This window comes from Theropithecus gelada, chromosome 13, assembly GCF_003255815.1.
Source record: "Theropithecus gelada isolate Dixy chromosome 13, Tgel_1.0, whole genome shotgun sequence".
Classification (NCBI taxonomy): Eukaryota; Metazoa; Chordata; class Mammalia; order Primates; family Cercopithecidae; genus Theropithecus; species Theropithecus gelada.
This window is the reverse complement of record NC_037681.1, coordinates 68996512-69014476: the sequence shown is the minus strand read 5'-3', so window position 1 is coordinate 69014476 and position 17965 is coordinate 68996512. Positions and strand designations below refer to the sequence as shown.

At 39.3% G+C, this 17965-nt stretch overlaps 1 protein-coding gene across 4 annotated transcripts in view; it reads right to left on the bottom strand.

The window, feature by feature from the left end:
• The window catches only part of PPP1R21 (protein phosphatase 1 regulatory subunit 21), a 70817-nt gene that overhangs the window by 47303 nt on the left and 5549 nt on the right, over positions 1 to 17965 (bottom strand). For 3 of the 4 annotated variants that reach the window (XM_025354852.1, XM_025354854.1, XM_025354855.1), the window contains exons 2-7: positions 13318 to 13386; positions 9325 to 9471; positions 6144 to 6245; positions 4460 to 4624; positions 4228 to 4286; positions 3149 to 3243 (exon numbers count right to left, since the gene is read on the bottom strand). In XM_025354852.1, the coding sequence (XP_025210637.1) occupies positions 3149 to 3243; positions 4228 to 4286; positions 4460 to 4624; positions 6144 to 6245; positions 9325 to 9471; positions 13318 to 13386 (637 nt within the window). Of the gene's footprint in view, positions 1 to 3148; positions 3244 to 4227; positions 4287 to 4459; positions 4625 to 6143; positions 6246 to 9324; positions 9511 to 13317; positions 13387 to 17965 lie in introns of all 4 variants that reach the window. The other variant, XM_025354856.1, reaches the window with a different exon arrangement.

The window sequence follows — 17965 nt, the reverse complement described above, 5'->3', positions numbered from 1 at the left end:
TCACTGTCTGCCACTGTGGATCTCAATGACTCAATCCTAACTTTCCTGGATGGCATCACTATCTTTCTCAGTCTTCCTCTCTATCCTGGTCTGTCGCTAACCTCTGGTAGCTTCCTCACACCTAGCCATACCTCCTCAACCTCCTCCTTAATGAGCTGCATCTTTCCTCATCTCTACTCATCCCTTCAGCCACTCAAACCTGCCCTTCTCTGCCCAGGTTCTCAGTCAGAATGACCCCAGTGCCAAAATATGATTCGGAATGTTCCTGTGGCATACTCACACAGTTCCCTCTTATGTCTCCATTGCTACTCACTGGGCTATGCATGACCAGCTTGGTCTCCTGTCCATCAACACCTCAGGACACTTCTATCAGCCATCTTTCAGCCTTGCTTGTTTTGCTTCCCAGCCTGGTCCATTACTTCAACAACGCTTTTGCTAACACAAATCCCAAGTAAGGTCCACTACAATTTACTCTGCTTAACTCCAGGGGGCTTCAACTCTACTCAGTAATCCACAATTTCATTGCCGTGTGCCTATTTTATTTCCCATGACATCTATCCCAAACCTTTTCTGTTTTAAGCTCCTAATATCATTCCTCCTCTACTCCCTGCTACCCAATGGACAGGATAGCCTCTCCCTACTCTACCAAAAAAATCACAGCCAAAGCAAAAGAGTTCTTACACTCCCCACCCTCCACCTTGGTCTACTGCTTGCATATCCTTTCCTCAGCTAACCGTCCTCCTGGGCCCTTCTGCTTCTGATCCCCTCAGGACCTTAGGACACAATCACTCCCTGCTTCTATCTTCAGTATCTCCTCATTACAAATAAAGCATTTGCTGCAGCTCACTTAACTCTGTCTCCACAGTGAGTCTCTTCCATTACTAATCACACTTAATTCTCTGCCCTGACTCCTGTCCCCAGCACACGCAGCCTTTTCTTTCACTTTGCCTGTCAGGCTCTCATGCTTCTCCATTTCCTTCATTCCCACTGCTCAAAAAATAGCATTGCTCTGCCTGTTTCCTCAGCACCCACTCACCTCAACTCCCTGTCCTGGCAATCTAGTGTCAACCTACACCCTGCATAGAAGCGCTCCTCGCAAAGTATACTAGTCCTCTCGAGGCCACAAAATCCAGTCACCAAACCCAGTCGCCTTGCTGCATCACCCTCTGACCTCTCTACAGCAATGTGCGAATGACCTGCACCATCAGGCTGAAACTGCTGAAACTCCCTTCTCCAGCTTCTACCTCACCCCGTTTCCACAGCTCCTCTCCGCCTCCTGATCACTGGGATGGAGAACTCACCAAGGACCCTACACAAGCCTGACTGCACTGTGCACCCACCACTCCCAACATGAGGGCTTCTCCAGCCCAATAGTGTTGACATCAGTTTCTCTCCTGAAGTCTAGTCTTTCATTTAGAAAGGCATACATCAACAGTTATATAGATACATATGAACCCATCTGTCAGAACATTAAACAACAACAAAGTTAACCTCGTCTCTCCCACAAACCTGTTCCTTGTCTACCTCTTTTCTTTCAGTCAACTGCATCACCATCTTCCCCATCACTGCCTCCTTCTCCCGTGTCTTGAAAGGACCAATCTGTTCCCTCTCCTTCCACAAGATCTTCCACGTCTCCCTAACAACCCAGGCTAAGCCTCCATAATAGCACACCAGAACTATCATCACAATAGTCTTTGACTCCCTTGTCCCACTCCAAGGCAATCTACACTCTGTTGCCAGATTAACCTTGTGAGTACACATATAGCAACATGATGTTCCCTGGCTCAAAAACTTCTCCAACAACCCCATGGCCTTATGAATTAAGTTCCCAGTCCTTAGACCAGAACACGAGGGTCCAGTCCCACCATACCTTTCAGAACTTAACATGTCCCTGCCCTGCATATCCCACCCACCCTAAGCCTCCTGTCATACTGGATTACTGCTCCTGAGGGCATGATGACACCTTTTGTCCTATATACCATACTTCAAGTAATTCCTTAGATTTTACCCTTATCTCGGCCCAATAAAACCTGCTCACACATCCAGGCCCAGCTCAAAGCACCCTTTCTCTGGGAAGGCTTCCCCACACCACACCACCAGCTACGGACTTGTCTAGGCACTCGGCAAATGATCTTTAAATATTTCAGGACTAAAAGTAATAATCCACATGTGACATGAAAGGGACCTAAAACAGGGTGACAACTAGTATTACAAAAGGAAGGATAAATCCATGATTCAGAAGGAAATTATTAGAACCTAATGATTGAGACAAGGCTTAAAGGGAAAATGTAATGCCACAGTTTCAAATCCAGTGAATCCAGTAGTATTTACATTAATGTAGAAGCTAGAAACAGGTGTTATTTTCAAGGAGGAGTTTAAATTTTTGATATAATGATGACATGGGCTGATTTTAATCCTAAATCGAACTGCTATTTTTCTTTTTTTTTTTTCCTCTTTTTTTAGGTCTTCCCTAAACAAATTTAGGGGAAGTAAAATATTAATTTCAATCATGTGATTACAGAAAAAGGAAATGTGCATCAATTTGAATGTAAGTTTCAAAATCCAAACAAGCAAATATTTTCTTTGCTTTTGAGGTTTTGACTTCTTACCTAAAGGCTGCAAATTTGGCACCTATTACACAAGTAAAGTAGTATTTTTTAACTTCTTTTTTGCTGTTCTTGGGAATGTAAATTACCAAACCATTCCCAGGGTGCACAGGAAGCAAGGCTTAACCAAGTTAGCTTCCTAGCTATTGCTGGGAATTGACCAAGGGGTAAGACATCACTTTGAGAAGATTTAACTCCCACCGCCAAGCCTCATTTCCCCTACCCCAATCAACAATTTTTCTTGTACAAATATTCAACTATTTTATGTGCAGGTTGTTTTTTACCTTGGGAAATGCTAAATACATGCAATCAAAAAATGTGGATTTGGGCTTCTTCCAAGCAGACCGGCTTTGGAGTAGTTATATGACAATTTAAAATCTTCTTGTTAAATATGATTGCCATGGCTGATCAAATGAACAAAAAGAAAGCAATCCTCTGTTGGGCCAATTAAATTTTTTGCCCAAAAGATCAGAAATTAATTAGTTGGCTACCACAGAGAGATTCAAAGTTACAAATAATGGAAAACTATATATAATACCTACTTGTATCATTAAAAGGTACTTTTTCATTGATGATTGATAAGGATTCCTCTAATCTACCTGACAAATCTTCATGAAGATTCTTTAACTGTAATTGACTGCAAGAAAAAAATGCAAAACCACATTATCACCAATCATTGAGTGAATCCCCATTTATCCGTTACCTCAACAGCTGGTAGTAGACTTCCATAGAACTGCACCTGACATTTGGGATACTCTTGGCAGAGAGTTGTTAAAAGATGAAGATAACAAAAATGCTAACCTGGCTTCTCAAGTCCCAGGGACTCCTGGAGAATGATGTGGAAGTCTGGAGGAATTTATCATGGTTCCAGTGTCTTAGCCAACCTTGCATTTATTTCCCCAAGCTCAAAGTAATCTTAGGGCCACTTCAAAGTCACAAATGTTCTCATTACAACACGTAAGTATTCACCCTAGTATCACTGTAGACTCTTTTTTTAAGTACATATTATATTAGCCTTCTTTTCCCCTTGAACTCAAAAGCTGGTAATTTCTGGGTTTGGTTCAATTATGCACGCAGGTACACATCTAAATCATGCATGTAATTCTAACAATGCAACAAAATTGAGAGAAATTCACTTAGTTGATCCTATTAAAAACTACAATATTATTATCAAATAAACGTTGGAGTATACCTTTACCATACATTACTAATATTTTGATTTTAAGATTTATATCTCTTCAAATTAGATCATGTAACCTCTATTTTATTCAAAATGTACCATTAAAAGATTGATATGGTGATTATGAGTTTTCCTTCCTGGGACTATCAGAGGCCCCTTCTGTTTAGAGTAGTTTCAAACAGAAAGTCTCCAGTCTTCAGTACAGAGCTCCAGAACACTATCTGCCACAGCCCCAAACCCTTGCAGGCTGAGGACTAATACACAGGCCACCCTATCAAGAACGCCTAGGGCCCCAGAGATCCCAGAATTGAAAAGGACCCTGGAGATGACTCCCATTTCCTCCTTTTAAATGTAAGACAGGACAGAGGAGCTGCTACAACCAAAACTCATGTCTTCTGAGTCTTGCTTCAGAACCCTCTTGGAATTCAAGTTTCCACATACCATTCTTCTGTTCGAAGTCGACATTCCTTGGCTTCCTTTTCTAGAGTCTGAGATTTTACCTGAATTTCAGAAGAAAAAGAAAAGTAGATGGCTCAGGCTACAGATAGGAGCACACTTAGTAAGACCTTGCAGGCAATAGTCTCACCAGAAATGACTAACTCTAAGTGCACAGACAATTTATTAATATAAAAGTCATAATTATTTTTTAGTGTGCTCTCACAATGGGGCTTACTTCTAGTTTAGCCTTGTCATTCTGCAGCTTCTCAATGGTTTCCATGTACTTCCGGGTGAGACCGTCAACCACAGCTTGGTGCTGGGCTGCTTCTGTCTCCAGAGTGGCCAGCCGACTCCTCAGCTCTGCTTCCACATGCTTGTGCTGCTCATCAGCTTCAAAAAACTAAAAAGAGAAGACCATTTTCTCTTCTCACAATATCCTAATATACATAAATGAGAAAAATAACAGCAGTGACTATTCACTGAGCAACTTCCATATGGTTCCATACACTGACTATGTTAAACCCACACAGGCATTATCTCATTAAATCCTCACAGTATATCAGAAGTAGCTACTGTTATTCCTCTTTACAGATATGGAAACTCAAGCTTAAACGAGTTACATAACTAGTCTAATGTCTCACAGCTAAAATATAGTAGAACTTAGATGTGAACACAGGAAACCTACTCTAAAGCCTGCACCTCCTACCTCTTAGTCTCATGAATTTCTATTTTAAACAATGTCTGGCATTCATAGAATTCAATTGATCAGAGTATAACTTTTCTACTAAGCTAACTTTCACATAAAATAATCAAAATTAAAACAGGTGTTATTCCTAAAACAGGTAAAGCTCTTTCCTGTAATTAGAGTCCAACACTAATAAGGAATTATGAATACTTAGATATAAAATACACTGAGGTCAAAAACTTTATTAACATTTAAAGACTGAAAAGTGTGTTTCCTACCATTTGACAAAAAAAAAAAAAAAAAATCAGGAGGTTATAGTTGGATACACTACACTACAAATTTTTTTTTTTTTTTTTTTTTTTTTTTTGACACAGAGCCTCACCCTGCTGCCCAGGCTGGAGTGCTGTGGCTCAATCTTGGCTCACTGCAAGCTCTGCCTCCCGGGTTCACGCCATTTTCCTGCCTCAGCCTCCCAAGTAGCTGGGACTACAGGCGCCCGACACCACACCCAGCTAATTTTTTGTATTTTTAGTAGACACGGGGTTTCACCATGTTAGCCAGAATGGTCTCGATCTCCTGACCTCATGATCCGCCCGCCTTGGCCTCCCAAAGTGCTGGGATTACAGGCGTAAGTCACTGCGCCTGGCCCACTATGAATCTTAGAATATGCTCAATGGTTTGGGGGCAGGCACTAACTTTCCAACATTCCATAAATATCTGAGCACCTGACATAAGTAAGACACTGTCCAGGGATTGGACACAGAGAACATACATGGTTCATACCCTCAGAGACCTTACAGTTTAACAGGAGTAGGGATAAAAACCAACTAAACACCAGTAAATTAAAGACCTAAACATCAGTTAAAAAAAAAAAAGGCGGGGGGGGCGGGGATGGAAAAAAGCAAACACCACTTATTGGTAAGTTCCCATTTAAATGATACATGTAATCACTTCCTATATAAAATGAATAATGCTCAGTATATTTTTGCACTGTTAAATTATAAAGCCATTCTGCTGTCTTCTGAACAAATGAATATACTTCAAAGCACACATCCACATTAAGATTGTGTGATATTTAAGAAATGAATAAGTGACACTGACATATATACTTGAAGATCACAGAAGACATTAAAACACCCACGCAGACACGAAACACTCCAGCTGCATTCGCTTTTCCACATTAACAGATCACAGACCTATTTTTTAATTCATATGGAAAACCAGATTTTCTCACTTGTATATGCAACCGTTCATTCTCTTCGATCTTCTTCTGCAGATCTTCATCAAAGACAGTCTTCTGTTCTTGACTCAACTGAGAAGAAGATTCTCCACTTTTCTGATGGAAAGAATAAGTTATGTCCACATAACTTTCATCCTTTAGAGAAACATCCTAAGGTACACAGATTCTCTATCACCTTAGAAGCTTGTCTCTTCTACGTGTTCACCATTCTCAAACAATCCTGCAAAAGGTATACAGTTCATCATTTAACTTTTCCTATGCGACACAAGTTGAAACTGCAAATATTGTAATGAGCAGGAAAGCTTTAAAAAGAGAGAGAAAAGAACAGATAAGGCTTACTATTGTTTGCAGATGAATTCATGAGTAGTTCTGTTGGAGGACGGAGCAGACCTAGAAAGCTCCAGCAATATAAAATAAGCTCATAAATATAATTTCAATTTGATCTTTTGGTTTGGGAAATCAGAGTTACAGCAATTTCATGAGTCGGAGTTGCTAAACTCCATAAGAAATTGTAATAAATTTTGTAACAGCATCCACAAAGGTAAGTTTATACAAAAGTTCATACAAATTTCTAAGTTAAAAAAATATAAAATAAAGCTATTATAAATGAATAGGAAAATTCTCAAAGATTATTTAAAAATCCCTTTCTTTTAATTTTTTACTAATATGAACTCATTCTACATAGAAGAATAGCACTATTTAAAAGATCTAATAATAAGCATTTGTTTTCATGTAATACATAGAACTGAGACTATTCAAGGAACAGCCTAACAATGAAACTGTGTTCAAACATCAGTCACCACCCTTTTTCTGCTTTTTTTGTAGTTTCACTTCTCACTTAAGAAGAAGTCACCTACTAATCTAATTTGAATCAGTGATTTAAAAGCCCTTTGAAAATGGAGTAGCCATATAAAAAGAAATTAAATATCCATCATGTTTGAACAACAAGAAGTGCATAAGGAACACTGCAGAATGACATATTCGGGGTCCTCAGTGCTTCCAAATTTGATGAGCTTTAATTAAAATTAATTCTCAAGTATCACACCCAAACCTCTGCTCAACAGTCCTAGGCAGGGATATTAAGAATCTGAAGAACATGTTTGAAGTACAAATAACTATTGTCTCCCCAAGGGTCTTTCAGAATTTCCAGGGCATGTACATCTTTTTTTTTTTCTCTTGAGATGGAGTCTTGCTCTGTCGCCCAGGCTGGAGTGCAATGGTATGATCTTGGCTCACTGCAACCTCTACTCCTGGATTCAAGCAATTCTCCCACCTCAGCCTCCTGAGTAGCTGGGATTATAGCCGTGCCGCCACCATGCCGGGCTAATTTTTTGTATTTTCAGTAGAGACAGTGTTTCACCATGCTGGCCAGGCTGGTCTCGAACTTCTGACCTCGTGATCCGCCCGCCTCAGCTTCCCAAAGTGCTGCGATTACAGGCGTGAGCCACCGTGCCCGGCCTGGCACGTATATCTTGAAAAAGTTTCCCGAGTGATTCTAACACATACGTGTTATACCTTCTCTGTTGCCTCCTTTATTTTAACACTAACACTCAAGTGAATTATTCTATGTAGGAAAATGTATATAGGAAAACTATTAACATATAACTATGGCAACTGTTCATTACATGGGAAATATGGCTCTAGGCACTTTTACATGATCCCATAGAATCCTCACAACAAACCTCAAAGGCTCATTGTCACTTTGCTGATGGAGAAACTAAGATTACAAGGTTAAAAATTGTGCCGAAAATCATAGATTTATTAAAGGCAACCAAAGAATTCAAGCCTGGGCTTCAATCTGAAGCCTGTGCTCTTCTGGCCATACTGCACTCCTTCAGAGTCACTGTGTGCCTTCTCCTTCCCTTCTACCCATTCTACTGTTACTGCCTCAATACATACATTTGTGGAGTGTTAGTCTATATACATACAAGACTTAAAGACTCAATCACTACCTCTACCCCTAAAAAAAAAAAAAAAAAAGCAGCAACCTCTTAATCACAGCGTTCAAAAGTACCAGATTATCCACCTTAGAGCAATAACAATCTTGCCTCACCATATAAAACCATAAGGGAAAAAAACTCATCTCTAAATCTCAAGACGAGAACACCAAACTGGCCTCATAAGAATAAATGCTAAGAAATTACATCTGCAGTAAACTTACAAACCTAAGGTATGAGTGTTTCAACTGCTACTTTCATAAGAGTAGTAACACTGACAATCTCCCTCATTCTATTTGCTCAACCTTGGATTAATGGCAATCTGGTAAAACCAAAAGACGTCAACAATTTTAGCAATGTAAGATATTCCATTGTCTCTTCTCAGTCACTAACCAACTATGTATATTTGCTCCTAATAAATTATTTAAAATTGACTATCATATAAAAATGTTTTTAACATTTAATATATATTAATAATAAATGTCTGCTTTCTCAACCTAATATCCAGGTGTAATAATGGAACATTAAAAATTCAGGGCTAGGGCCCGGCATGGTGGCTCATGCCTGTAATCCCAGTACTTTGGGAGGCCAAGGCAGGCAGATCACCTGAGGTCGGGAGTTCGAGACCAGACTGACCAACATGGAGAAACTCTGTCTATACTAAAAATACAAAATTAGCTGGGAGTGGCACATGCCTGTAATCCCAGCTACTTGGAAGGTTGAGGCAGGAGAATCACTTGAACCCAGGAGGCGGAGACTGTGGTGAGCTAAGATCGTGCCATCGCACTCCAGCCTGGGCAACAAGAGTGAAACTCTGTCTCAAAAAAAAAAAAAAAAAAATCAGGGCCAGGCATGATGACTCACGCCTGTAATCCTAGCACTTTGGGAGGCCAAGGCAGGTGGATCGCTTGAGTCCAGAAGTTCAAGGCCAGCCTGGGCAACATAGTGAGACCCCATCTCTATTACAAAAATTAGCCGGTCATGGTTGTGCACACCTACAGTCCCAGCCACTCTGGGAGCGGAGATGGGAGGATCACTGAGCCTGGGAGCAGAGGTTGCAGCAAGCCAAGATCATACCACAGCACTCCAGCCTGGGTGGTAGAGCAAGATCCTATCTCAAACAAACAAACAAACAAACAAATAATTCAGCAGTGGGGTCTTCTGTTAAAACCAGGATGCCTTGTAGGTGTCAGTTACTAATGACAAGGTCACACTAACTTGCCTGTATTTGAACCTACCTTGTTTTTCTTGCCTCGTGGTTCACTTAGAGCTAGTTCATCTTGAAGTAGTTCTACCCTCTTGGCAAGCTGCAGATTTCGAAATGTCAAACTGTCCATTTCCTGTTGTAGTTTTCTCAATGACTGATCTTTCATTTTCAGTTGCTCCTATATCAAAGTGAAAACAGATTGGTCCTCACAGTTTAGCTGTAAGGTTTAGAAATTTTATTAAAAATTATTTTTGTTTCACCAAAATATAATCAAAACCTCTTGCTTTAGGAAATTCAGGTTGTATATACATCATTTCAGTTCTTAAGTTTTTAGCACTTTGTGAAAAGATAATCTTTTGGCTAAACCAAGTAAACATAAAAATAAGAGCAACTATACTAAAGTAACAGATCATGATCAACTAAACATCCTGTGACAGTGAACAGACACAAAGATTGAGGCTACAAGTTTATAAACTTAGACATTGCTTATTTATTATTATTATTATTATTATTTTTGAGACAGAGTCTCGCTCTATTGCCCAGGCTAGAGCGCAGTGGCACAATCTCGGTTCACTGCAACCTCTGCCACCCGAGTTTAAGTGATTCTCCTGCCTCAGCCTCCCAAGTGGCTGGGACTTCAGGCACACACCACCACGCCTGGCTAACTTTTTTGTATTTTTAGTAGAGACACGGTTTCGCCATGTTGGCCAGGCTGGTCTCAAACTCCCGACCTCAGGTGATCCACCCACCTCGGCCTCCCAAAGTGCTGGGTTTCCAGGCACGAGCCACCGTGCCTGGCCGAACTTGGGTATTTAAAAAGAACCTCCGATTTACTGATGATTCCCTTCAGTGAACAAGAATGGGAAGAAATATATCTGTATTCCAATTTTTCTGTAAATCCTCCCTAAATTTAAATTAGTCAAAATAAAGTCTTTGCAACACACTTAATTTTTCTTCAACTATTCTGACATATCAGAGATAAAAATCAGTATCATACCAAAAATATTTTCAGATGCTGTCCTACAATAATTCACTTTAAAGCTAAATGACAATAGAAACAAAACCTAAAATATTCTGCTAACCTTTTTGACACACCCTCTGCTGACCACTTTGTTCTGTTTATGCCATAATGGGGTAAGAAAATGGGAAACTAGGCCGGGCGCGGTGGCTCAAGCCTGTAATCCCAGCACTTTGGGAGGCCGAGATGGGCGGATCACGAGGTCAGGAGATCGAGACCATCCTGGCTAACACGGTGAAACCCCGTCTCTACTAAAAAAATACAAAAAACTAGCCGGGCGAGGTGGCGGGCGCCTGTAGTCCCAGCTACTCGGGAGGCTGAGGCAGGAGAATGGCGGGAACCCGGGAGGCGGAGCTTGCAGTGAGCTGAGATCTGGCCACAGCACTCCAGCCTGGGCGACAGAGCGAGACTCCGTCTCAAAAAAAAAAAAAAAAAAAAGAAAAAAAAAAAAGAAAATGGGAAACTAATGATAAATATTTACTTTTACTCTATTTTTTAAAAGAATTATTCTAACTATATTTTACTTACAATGTTCTGACAACTTTTTATTCACTGATTATCAAACACAGATGGCCATATAATACTGTATATTTAAAGAACTGGACTGGCACGGTGGCTTATGCCTGTAATCGCAGCACTTTGGGAGGCCAAGACAGGAGGACTGCTTAAGCCCAGAAGTTGGAGACCAGCCTGAGAAACATAGTGAGACCTCATCTCTATTTAAAAAAATAAAAAATAAAAAAATAAAGAACTGTATGTTTACCAGTGTCACTGAAACAATTATAAAACATGAAGATCATGCTTTAATGAACAGATGATTTAACTATATTGAAACAGCAACCTAGGCCAGGTGCAGTGGCTCACGTCTATAATCCCAGAACTTTGGGAGGTTGAGGTGGGCGGATCACTTGAGGTCAGGAGTTTGAAACTGGCTTGGCCAACATGACAAAACTCCGACTCTACTAAAAATACAAAAATTAGCCAGGCAGGGTGGTACATGCCTGTGATCCCAGTGACTCAGGAGGCTGAGGCACAAGAATCGCTCAAACCAGGGAGGCAGAAGTTGCAGTGAGCCGAGATCGTGCTACTGCACTCCAGCCTGGGTGACAGAGTAAAACTCTGTCTCCAAAAAAAAAAAAAAAAGGAACAGCAACCTAAAAACCACAGTCTAGTGTCTACACTCTATTGACATTACCTGCATGTTGAGAACAGTGCTAGAGGGATAGAATATGCTCCTGTTAAGGAGAAAATCATTTTTTCCTACATTTGTTTAGTAAAACCTTAATTTTCACTTGTAGCTCAAAGGTAAATTTAGGCCGAGCCCATGTCCAAACCATCATGTCTTTCAAATTTTAAAACTTCAAATCAATGAACACTGATTATACCTCACTGAAGGGGTAAACCCAGTAATAAAATTAAAAGCCTACTGTAACACAGGACATCCTAATATTCCTGTCTAGCAAACTGGCATATTGTCACTTGGTGTACTATAATTACAATGACTACTGTAATAAATAAACATTAAAATAAAAAACAATTTATTTTTTCTCATAATTTATATTCTTATAATTATAATATACAATTATGCTTCTAGTTCTTAAAATGAACTAACGCTCCAACTCCATTAGCCAATCATTAATTTCAGAAAACATCTATTCCAGCCTTTCGTTAAACTCCAGTTTCTGTAATGGGGATGATAATGTTATCTGACCTCATAGGGTTGTTGTGAACACTAAATGAGATAATGGATATAATGTACTTAGCACAATGCCTGGTATATGGTGAGTGCTCAATCAATAGAACCAGCTGTCACCACTCCTACCACTGTTCCTACCATTGCTGCCATCACAGAGTTAATCAAACACAACCAGCAACAGGAGGGTATGAAACACCAGTGCAGGCTACTAGGACAAACTAGGAAAGACCTTCCCCAGCAATAAGTTTAAATATTATTGGGAGATATAATGATCATTTCTTCAAAAATTTTGGTAAAATAATAACTTGACTAATAAATCCTGACTATAAAGCCTCTGTTTTAATCATCTTGGCTTGGGTGCAGAGAGCCTGGAAGTATGGGTGGGGTGTTCAGAACCATCTCAGCCCTGAGACTGTGCTAACCGCACCTAAGGAGGAGACACTCAGAGACAGATTTCTCTCCTATAGGATCCAACAACTGGCTACGTAAAACGACAATTTCTGTGGCTTAGTTGCCTAAGTGGAGCCACCTTAGACATATTACTGATCAGGGGCTTCTCCAGAAAGAGATGGGAGTAAGAAGAATCCTAATCCCATCTGTCTAAAGAGAGCAGAGGGAGCAAGAAAGGGAAAGAGCAAAAGAGTGAGCTAGACAGTATATTTAACTGAAACTTGGCCAAGAAGAAATCCAAATCCTAGGATTAATTTATCCATTTAAAAATATCACTAAGCAATATTTACTACATGCCTACTAGAAATGAGGCAGAAACAAATGCCTTCGTCTATCATATTTCTCCCCTCAGTTAACAAAAGTGCTGACGGTAAAATGTATCGCTCAGAGTATCCTGATTAACACAGGTTATTACTATTAAATAGCTCAACTAAAGGCAAGATTTAGGGACTAAATGATTCACACAATGGAATCTACTTATTAGAGACTTCCCATCTGCTGAGTGAGAGGGATTCAAATAGGAATACGACATAGCCTCCCTCAGAGAGCTCTCTGATGACAACTGATAAGAAGCCTCAATAATCCAGATAAACTGAGCTAATTGAAGGCCTTGAGGCACAGGAGTAAGGCACTAGACAAAGTCACATATCTTTTTTATAATTTTTAGCTAAGGAAAGTAAAGTACCTCATATTCTTACCTAAGCAAGTAGGAAAATTAACCACAAAAAACTGTATTACTGTCCCTTATCCCTAGTGAATCAGTGTCAGAGTTGGAACTTTAACCCAGAAAACCCAATGAACCTGTTTTGAGCAACACCAAATGCTAACAACCCTCACAACACAAATATCCTGTTGCCCACCTTTAAAGCTGCAGAATTTGCTTGTTCATCCACAACACCTTTTTTCAGAACCTGATTCTGAGCCCGAAGCTAAAAACAGAGAAAGCAATAATTAATTTTTCATATAAAGCAATTGGTTATATCAAGGAAATCACATCAATTTTACAGGCAACATTACATTACACTGAGTAACTAAGTAGCTTCTCACAAATATATGAGAACAAAAAAGTATTAGACCCAAAGAGGGTAGTAGATAGAATAATTCACCATTTTACAGATAAGGACACACAGGCTGAGTTGCCCAATGACATAACAAAAATCAATGGCAAAACTGGGACTACAATCCAGTCTCCTAAATTCTAGTGTGTCACTCTTTCTATAAAACCAAGTCCCATCCCTAAATAAAAACTAATACAATAAATAATAGGGTACTGAATATGCCATGTTCCTTGAAATTCTGACACACAATTCATCTGTAAAATACATACAACTGGACTAATTATTAAGTAAGAATTCCACAGAAAATAAAAATGTTGGGGCATCACCATACCCAGCAGGAGACTGTGCCTAATATTAGACATGCAAATGTCATCATCGACAATGGCTTCAGGCATCATACATGGGGCAGTATACAAAAGCAACTAAGAAGCAGGCTCCATTCAGAAGTTAATAATAATACCCACTTACATTTGAATGCTCACTACAAACCAGGCACCGTCCTAAGTACTTTCATGTATTACTTCATCTAATCCTCACAATCCTATGAAGTGGGTACTCTAATTACCTCCATTTTACAGATGAGGAAACTGAGGCACAGAGAAGTTAATTAGCAATGCTGAGATTCAGACTCTACCAGTTTGGACTCCAAAGTCATAATGCCAATTAGACAATATTGGCTATTTCACAAAGCTACATGTAAGTGAAAAAAGCAGTGAGCTGGAGAGGTGAGAGATGCCTTTCGAGAAAGAGGTAAAACTTGGGCTTTTTTTCACAGTTAATTATTAAATATTGAGAAACAACGTTATTTTAAATAAAGTATACAAATCAGAAATTATGCAGCTAAATGCATTTTTACTTATGTATGCATCTATACAACCACCACTGACAGGGTTTTAAAAGATAAAATTTACTTCTGTAGTAAGAGGAAAATATTCTCAGCGAAAAGAACATAGAGCACTTGAGTACAAATATACAAGTTCATTGCAGCTGAAGCAAGAGGTTTACAGACTAATATTCCCAGGGCTCAGTGCAGATATCATGAAAGACCAGGTTCTTCTCTGAGAAACTGAAAGAATGAGACATCCTTCTATATGAGCTTTAAAAAAAAAAAAAAAACCATTTCTAAAATTAAAAATAAAAAAATTTTAAAAATCTTTCTAATTCTGCATAACTCAGATCTGTCTCCTGAGAACAGAGAACAGAAACGACCCTTTTCTGTGCCAAAAGAACAGGCATATTTGCATGCTAAATCTTAAACTGAGTATTTAAAACTCAATGGAAAATTTAGCTAAGATTCTGAGATAAAATGCAAGAATACTGCAGGATATTCAACACTTTAAGCAAAAGACAGACTAAAAAGATGAGATTCTTCTATTTTTAGAAAGTTAGAGATGACAATTCATTACCACAATAGAAAGCAGATCCAAATCTTTGCTCTGCCATTTATTAGACAATATAAACTTGGTAAATTCACTTAATCTTTCTGAGCTTCAGCTATATGGTCTATAGAATGGGTAAACTCATTTACCCCATCTTCCTTCTTCTGAGGCTACTGTGAGAACCAGATAAGAAACCTATGTCAAAGCACTTTTTAAACTATAAAATGCTCCACAAATGGAAACAGAACACTTATGATTAGAACAGATTCAAAATGACAACAGATACCTTTATTATAGTTTGCATGGTGTAAGTCATTGTACACCTTGATTGATATGGGGGAGAGATGTAAAAGATGTGGTCTCTATTTTCAAAGAACTTACACTTTAAAAGGGAAGATAAAATATTAAAAGATAACTAGCAATACTAGTATTTCCTGCTTGAAAAAAAAAAAAGTAGAAGATATTAAATTCTCTTCTACTTGGGTTGGCCAACTAGTTGACCTGGGTTGGCCAACTAAGGTCTGAGGGCCAAACTGGCATGCTATTTTTAAAGTTTTATTGGAACACAGCCATACTCATTCATTTACGTACTGTCTATGGTTGCTTTTGAGGTACAATGGAAGACATGAGTAGCTGCAACAGAAACCACATAGCCTCAAGCCTAAAATATTTACTGTGTGGCCTCTTACAGAGTTTGGTAACCTCTGCTCTAGAAGTTCAAAAGAGAGAAATACCACTTTAATGTTGATTTCCATGAAGCAGTGTTCTACTAAGTCTTTAGATTTTATTTTATAAACCTAAAGTCTTTAGATTTTATTTTATAAACCTAGTCTTTAGATTTTATTTCATAAATCTAAAGTCTTTAGATTTTATTTCATATCCCTGTCTTAGCTGCGATCTGTAATCTCTTACATGTCTTCATTGTGTGGTATTTAGAAGCTCCTAATGACTACTTCAAGGACTAAGAACGAAGCTTGAAGTTCACTGAACTGATAATTTCCTGTAGGACCAGAACGACAGCAATTAATTTTAAGAAAAATAACCTCATCTTTCATTCCTAAGGCACACTGAAGAGTATTTAAAGCAAACTGAACAGACTGCTTTGTTAAAAAGCAAAATGAAACTTTCAAGCTATTGCTGTTAGGAATTTAATATAACTGATTATAACAAAAAAAAATTAGGATTTTCCTTTGGAAAATATTTTTTGCTAAACTGTAACTCAAACACGGTTTCAATGAAACCATTTAACAGACAATGCAGCTTTTTAAGAAACTGTTATCTGAAACACTTTTCTATTACTTAGTAGGTAGAAATGGAGGAAGATGATAAGCTTGCATACTCTACTGCCATTTTAACTACTCTTTGTGGCATTTGACGTTTTTCTGCATTTCAGCATCACTTCTGCCACTCCTACTGCATTACTGAATGAGTAGCTTATAAAATGCTGAGCTGCTCTTATTAGCCTGATTTTTTAAATTATTTATTTATTTATTTATTTTGAGACTGACTCTCGCTCTGTTGCCCAGGCTGAAGTGTAGTGGTGTGATGTCAGCTCACTGCAGCCTCCACCTCTCGGGTTCAAGCGATTCTCCTGCCTCAGCCTCCCGAGAAGCTGGGATTATAGGCATGCACCACCATACCCAGCTAATTTTTTAATTTTTAGTAGAGACAGGGTTTCACCATGTTGGCCAGGCTGGTCTTGAACTCCTGGCCTCAAGTGATCTGCCTGCCTCAGCCTCCCAAAGTGCTGGGATTACAGGCGTGAGTCACCACATCCACCCAGCCTGGTCTTTTAGAATCTATCTTTCTCTGCACCAGTATTCACCACAGAGGGGAGGCAAATGAATGCTGTTTCTCTTTCAGATGTAGGTATAAGATTACCGGATGGTCACTACTGCCTCTAGGAGTCCAGAATGGAGACTCCAGTGCATATGACATAACTGAGAAACAATTGCCCTGAAGTCTCAGAAAAACTCTCCAGCAGATGATAGAGCTTATTTTCAACAGCTGTGCACCAAGCTCTTCTGTGCCATTCAGTGGGGGAAGAGTACCTCTGAATCACTCTTAATCCTTTTAAATCTCATATTTCCTTGTTTTGTAATCTTCTGATTCATTTTACCCTTACTTTGAAAGCACAGCCCTTCCTCAGTTTGGCCAACCAAATCCCACCTGTTCACTAGGATCCTGCTTTTTACCTCTGGCCCTATATCCTCCATAATTTTTCCTAATCACTCCCTGACTCCCTATGGCCCACAGAGAGTCTGTGCCTCAGTTCCTTACTAACAACAAAACATCTCTTATTAAACTATTCAGTTTTAATTTTACTTCTAAAATCAGTAAAGTTTACATTTTACTAATATACATATTTCTGTATAGGCTGGGCGCGGTGGCTCACGCCTGTAATCACAGCACTTTGGGAGGCCAAGGTGGGCAGATCACCTGAGGTCAGGAGTTCAAAACCAGCCTAGCCAACATGGCAAAACTCCGTATCTATTAAAAATACAAAAATTAGCCAGGCACGGTGGCAGGTGCCTGTAATCCCAGCTACTCGGGAGGCTGAGGCAGGAGAATTGCTTGAACCCAGGAGACAGAGGTTGCAGTGAGCCAAGATCACACCACTGCACTCCAGCCTGGGAGACAGAGCAAATCAATCAATCAATCAATCAATTTCTGTATTCATTTCCCACCTGCCAACTTAAACTGTTCTCCATGGTAAAGACTACAGTATACTTCCTTGTATTTCCTGCCTGCAATGAAAGATCAATGCTATGGATAGAGAAGGAACTCAATAAATTTTTAGTTAATTAATCAGATCAGTTAATTTGATTAATCAAATTAATAAGTTACACCACATATAAAGGTGTTTAAATGTAATACATTATATAAGAGATTGCCATTACTTTAACAGTTCTCTTTGAAGACTCTCCAAATAATGTGAACCTCATGGTCCTATTGGACACCAAGAATTCTTAAAAGGCTTGAGCCTAACTCTCTAATGACCAGTGCCCAGACCCGCTCTCTATAACTCTCGTTCTGGAATAGCCCAGCTTCAGTCAGGCCTATCACACAGC